Source organism: Protopterus annectens, chromosome 11.part0, assembly GCF_019279795.1.
Source record: "Protopterus annectens isolate FY-2018-M chromosome 11.part0, PAN1.0, whole genome shotgun sequence".
In the NCBI taxonomy this organism is placed as follows: domain Eukaryota; kingdom Metazoa; phylum Chordata; order Ceratodontiformes; family Protopteridae; genus Protopterus; species Protopterus annectens.
This window is the reverse complement of record NC_056745.1, coordinates 545044037-545050036: the sequence shown is the minus strand read 5'-3', so window position 1 is coordinate 545050036 and position 6000 is coordinate 545044037. Positions and strand designations below refer to the sequence as shown.

Below are 6000 nucleotides of genomic sequence, written 5' to 3'. Positions count from 1 at the left end.
GCTTCTTCAGTTTCTCTTGATACGTCTGCAGGAATAAATACAAACTTTGCATACACAGGGTCTCCAGTCCAGCACATAATAGCTCAGATGTGGTCTAACCAACTACCTGAAAACAAAAATAACTGCTGCTTCTTATCTACTGGTAGTGCTTCTCTCCAATACAGTTTGCTGTTACAGACAGTAGGCAAAGCTCTCTTAAACATATACCACAGGCTTGTATCACAGACAGATTTACTGGCAAGGTCACCTTTAGTGACTTTTTACTACTTATTCCCAAATGATTTCACATGGTAGCAGTCACATAGAAAGTGCTTAATTCTTAGAACTCCATTAATTTACCTCTGAGGAAGACAAACTGACTATCACCAAAGGTTTGCAAACTATATTACTTGCACATACATTTATTTAAAATAATTCTGTAATAATCTGTGCAATTAATCAAAAATAACAAAATGTAAACTACAAGTTTACAAACGGATTATGACAGACCAAGGGTGTAACCATGCATACTCTTTGTACTCTACAGACTATAGTTTTTCTTTACATCGCTCAAACATATTGTAGCTTTTTCAGGCTATATATCTACAGTTGTCTAAAGGAATGCCTATAATAACAGGTGCATATCTTGCTTATACAGAAGATTGCTAATCTAAAAATATCTTTAATAGTTTTTTTAAGAAACTGCTGAAAATGATGTGCACATTTATTAACTGTGTGTGTGGGGGGGGGGGCAACACTTTGAAAGATGTGTCTATTTTTTCTTTAAATGCCAGTTTGGTAGGAGGGCAGTAAAAAAAGTATGAGAGTACAAAATGGAATTTTCTAGCTACACCTCTGCAACAGACTTTACCATTTGCCCCAATTGTAAAAGTAGAAGACAGTAACACACGTCAAACAAACATGAATTAATTTTCTCCATTACTCTCAACTTATTATACAGATTTTTATACATTAAAATGCAGATAAAGAATATGATTAACATACATTAATTAATTTCCTATAGTACTTCTTACTTGAAAGAAAATATTTTTATTCTTGCTTTATTTTTTGTTAAATGCTTCTAAAAAGCGAAGAAGATATAAGAACAGATTAATAATATCCAAATAAAGGTTAATTGAAGCAAGTATGTATTCTTCTGGAGACAATTTGTGCATCAGCTGGTGTGTATCATAGATGATAAAGCCACAGAACAACACTGCTCCAGCTGCTGAAAACACAAGTTCCAATGTGTCACTGTAGAAAAACAGCTGTAAGATAAAAAATAAATAAATCAACAGATGGAATTTTTCTTTTAGTTGCAATACAAAGTTTGTAAATTGCATCACTTAAATGATTAAACAATAAACACATTAAGTGATCTGCTGGAGAGACAGTTATGTATCCCAGAGATTAACTCCATCTCTGGAACAGGTTCCCCATCCATGTGAAGTAGAGATCCTCCCTAACCCATTTCAAGTGTAACTTGGAAAATTGGATGGGGAACAGGAAATTCATCCCTGGTTTGGCACCTATGTCTCTAACGGACACAGAGAATCTGTAAATGGTTCATCTCCCAGGCCCTGGCTTGTAAATGTTACATCTCTCAAGCCCCTGCTTACATTTATCAAGGGTAGCAGAACTAGTCAGAGATTTGGGATGCATGGCTAGGCTTAAAAAGGCACTTGTGGTCATTAGCCTAGTAAACACTTATGAACCTGTATGTACAGTTTGTGCATAAGCGTAAACAGAATTATAGCAGATATTTGAGTAGTACTTACCTTGTCAGTACATCAAAATATATATGTTACAGTGGGTCTATATTAGTACAGCAAAGTACGAAAAGAGCGAATACCAGTTGCGCGACACCAACTGTGCGAATATCGCAAACATCGCAAGAGTGAACAGAGATCGCCGTAAGGAATTCTTCCCTTTACTTCAATGTAGTGCGATCTCGGAGTTGGTATATTTAAACAGCAGGGGTGTGGGGGGCTTGACCCCTGCATAAAACACTTAATGACAGTTTTCGTGTTTTAGTTTTTTTATTGTTCGGATTCTAAATTTGCGATATTCGCACAGTTAGTATCGCCCAACTGGTATTCACTCTTTCGTACTTCGCTGTACTAATATAGACCCGGTTACAGCTCGCCAACCTGTGTCTGTTCCTGACTGTAACTGCTTGGAGGTATCAACAAAGATATCACACTACATTGTGTTGCTGTATTTATGCATGTGGTTCTATTACATATTCAGCACTGGTGCTGTTTCTCTATTTCTTTGTGGTAGAGCTCGCTGACAAGGAAGAACATAGGCAAACAGCCCTACACACATGTAACTAAAAACACATATAACTTTGCAAATAAAATCTAAAACTCTGATATCATGTGCAAGATATAACTGAATTTAAATATAACACTAGTTAATAGGTTCATAGGTGTGTTCTAGGCTATTATACCATGACCCCCCCCCCCATTAATATTCCAAAACGTGCATGCTGATTGGCCAGCGTGCACGTTGTAAATCGACTTATACTAATGGAAAAAGGTCCGTCGCCGGACTTTTCCATTAGTATAAGTCTCTTTTAAAACACTGTCTCGCTATGTTAAAAGAGTTTAACATAGCGACACAGGTTTAAAAAAAGCAACGGAGATCTCCGTTGCTTTTTTACAGAGATCTTGCTTTCTCCGTTGCTTTTTTTTAAACCTGTCTCACTATGTTAAATGGGTTTAACATAGCGAGACAGCTTTAAAATAAGCAACGGAGATCTCCGTTGCTTATTTTAAAGCTGTCTCGCTATGTTAAACCCATTTAACATAGCGAAACAGTAAAAAGCAACTGAGATCTTGCTTTCACCGTTGCTTTTGGCCACAGCTCTGATGTACTGCGTAGGCATGCGCAGTACATCAGAACTGCCGCGGATACCAGACAGCTGCGGAAGGGCAGCAAAGAGGCATTATACAATGCCATTATTTAAGAAAAGTAATTATTTCTTTTCTTAAATAATGTCATAGTATAATAGCAATAACCCACGCCTGGGTGTGTGTAATGCGGGATTTACCCACGGTTGTCTTTGTTCGCCCTCAGGACCAAACCACACCAACCGTGGGTAAATCCCGCATTACCCACACCCAGGCGTGGGTTATTGCTATAATAATCACTGGGGCCCTTTTAGGTCTAGCCACTAACCCAGAAAAGAAAAAGTACCAAATATCAAACATAAAAGATTCACATTTATGAGAAGGTAAGTAATGACTGCTGAAAATATATTATAAACACATATGTGCACAAATGTACACATGCATATCATAATAAATATGCCTCAATGATAATAAAAACATTTAAAACTGTTTATAAAATCGACAAGTTGCATACAGGAGCAGAATCATATCTGATAGAGTAAAACTAAAGTCTGAGAAACATGTTTTGTCTGTATCTACTAATAAGTAAATAATGACCTAGGACTAAAAGAGATTTCTATAAATTAGGGTACTTAAGTATTATCGCAACCAGCTTTGCTAGGTGGCATGCTGTACAATGTTTTCTGCAAAAGTATCTCTGTTAATGGAAGATGGGTACTGTAAAGTGTGAAACAGTTTGGGGTCACATTGTGTGCCACATACTAGGAGGAATAAGGGGAAATGTCCTCTTTACAGGGAGCGCCCTTGTCTGAACTGGACACATGACTGTTGCTTTTACAATCGTTATCAATGAAACGAATCAGCAAAGTGAACAGGTTCTCCATAGCTGAAGCGGCACCTTTCAAATGGAGTTAAAAGTGTAACTTACTACTTCTTACAGGCAACTTTCATTGTCATGATTACTGGCACCTGAAAGTAACTGCATATACTGGTCAGTGCCATCCCTTTGGTAAGATGTCACCCAAAAATAACGGTTAATCTTCCCCGCTCTCACAAGCAGCAGTCATCATGATCGCTGTATTCACTGCCTGAAGTCAGTAAAACATGCTACCCAAAAACCTGAATTTTCCCCTTATTCCTCTTCCAAACCCATCACCAATATCCCAGAAATTAGATATTAGTTAAACCATAATATAATAGAAAAGGTGTCTCAGCATCCTGATCCTTCCACTTCACTTGAGGAATATGTATACATAAGAGTTAAAAAAAAATAAATAAAAAATAAATCCACAGTGACAAAGTATGTCAAAGGAACAGACTTACAATTGTAGTTGTATGTCCACCAATGTAGTACTGTATAAAGTAATGTATAAAAAACTTGCTTGCAACAAAACATTTGGAAGTTAAATTTCCCAAACAAGTAACAAGGGAATTGTGGGTGGGTAGCTCTGGGAAATGCACCTATGGCTGTACATTATTCTCTGAGACGTATCACTACAACAGTAGACCACGGCATGTTCTCAGGTAAATGTTTATGTGCTAGCCAATCCTGACTACAGCAGCTCTGGTGTTTGCTTTAGCTGCATCAACTGTGTGTCTTAGTGCTCAAAGATCTACTGTCTCAGCAGATTCCATTGTTGGAATTATTTTATTAATTTTTAGAATTTAAGAAATTTTTACATTCCATCTTCTGTCTCAAAAAAGAATTCTAAAAAACAATATAACAGCCAAGTAGTTTAAGTTGCTAGTGCTGAGACAAAAAGGTATAAACTCTCTTACTATATCTGTCCATGAACTATCTTCCCTAGTAAAAGCTAAAGTACCTCTAGGAATTGAAAATGTTCTGGGTGCCTCAAAACGTGTAGAATATAAAACTGCAGGGTCTAATTTTATATTGTAATAAAGATGAGGTTTATCTTTGCTAAACTTTTATAAAGAATAAGCTGATCTGTGGGCTGGTAGTTATGAATCAGGATTACCTGAATTTATGTTCCGTAAATCTTGAAACCTTTTGAAAAGTACAGGAATTCTCCCAAAAGATCTAGAAAATTAAGCAACTCAGACAATCTCCTCTTAAGGGAAGAAGACTTTAATGCAGTCCAATTAAAATGTTCTCCAATACAACTAGCAGTCTTGTTAAAAAGGGATATACTGGCAAGAAAACCTGGAGATTGTCGAGATGAATTTCCATGGTTCAAAAATAAAGTTATGATGGGAGATTTGTTAAAATTTAAAACTGCATACACTCTCATCAGACAAAAGAGAAATAGGATACGTGTCTTTTGGATTTGTGAAGGGCCTTGGGTACTGACAAAAGTGTTGATTGTTCAACCCTACACTCCAACTTACATCAGTTATCATGAAATGCTGGCATAAATATGGAACATTTCTCAGCAGAGGAGTAATGTATCACCTCTGGCATCTTTTTGTAATCTACCTCATATGAAGGGTTTGCGCAGAGGGTGCCTTAGATGGATGCAAGAGTTCAGGCTTGTCATAATGGAGCTCTTCAACTGAGGTTCTTGAAATTCCAGTACCATCTAGAGAAAAATAAATCCTGGGGCTTTGCCAGTACCACTGAAGGACCCTATTCAAAATTTAGCTGAGGCAACAAAGCCAGCTATAGCTTTTTGATTTATACTCACTGATTTCAGCAATCATTAACATAGATGTGCTAGCATTTGCAGGTGAAGACATCGCAGAAAAAGACCCAAATTCTGCAGGTAATGAGTTTTTCTTCCTGATACAGTTTGTCCTTTTTTGACTCAACATTTAAAACTCCATAGGCTTAACAAATTATTTTCTAATTTTTCCCAAATATTAGTTTTTTTTTTCTTGGTTAGAAAACATTTTGATTATGATTTTAAGTAGCCTGTTTCAACTTTTCATAATGTTCAAAATTGTCAATGTGATCAGGATTTAAACAGAAAAGGCCATGTGAAAGTTTTCAGGGGACGTTTGTCTACATCTGTTGACCTATTTATTCATAGATAAAGATCAAAAATATTGTAAGTGCACATCTCTGTTGATAACAAACAGCCACTAATATTTCAATTCTCTTCAAGTAAATAAAAGATATGCAACACTCAAAATGCTAAGAACTGAAAAGAATGTATAGCAATGTGGGATATATAAGGAGGGTATACACTTAAGTATGTCAGACAAG

General features: G+C 36.5%; 1 protein-coding gene across 1 annotated transcript in view; it reads right to left on the bottom strand.

Moving 5' to 3' along the window:
- Window positions 1–372: 372 nt before the first annotated feature.
- The window catches only part of TMBIM4 (transmembrane BAX inhibitor motif containing 4), a 572035-nt gene continuing 566407 nt past the window's right edge, over window positions 373–6000 (bottom strand). Inside the window, exon 5 of the mRNA XM_044088052.1 lies at window positions 373–1247. Coding sequence (XP_043943987.1) covers window positions 1041–1247 — 207 coding nt within the window. The 3' untranslated portion in view covers window positions 373–1040. The remainder of the gene's footprint in view (window positions 1248–6000) is intronic.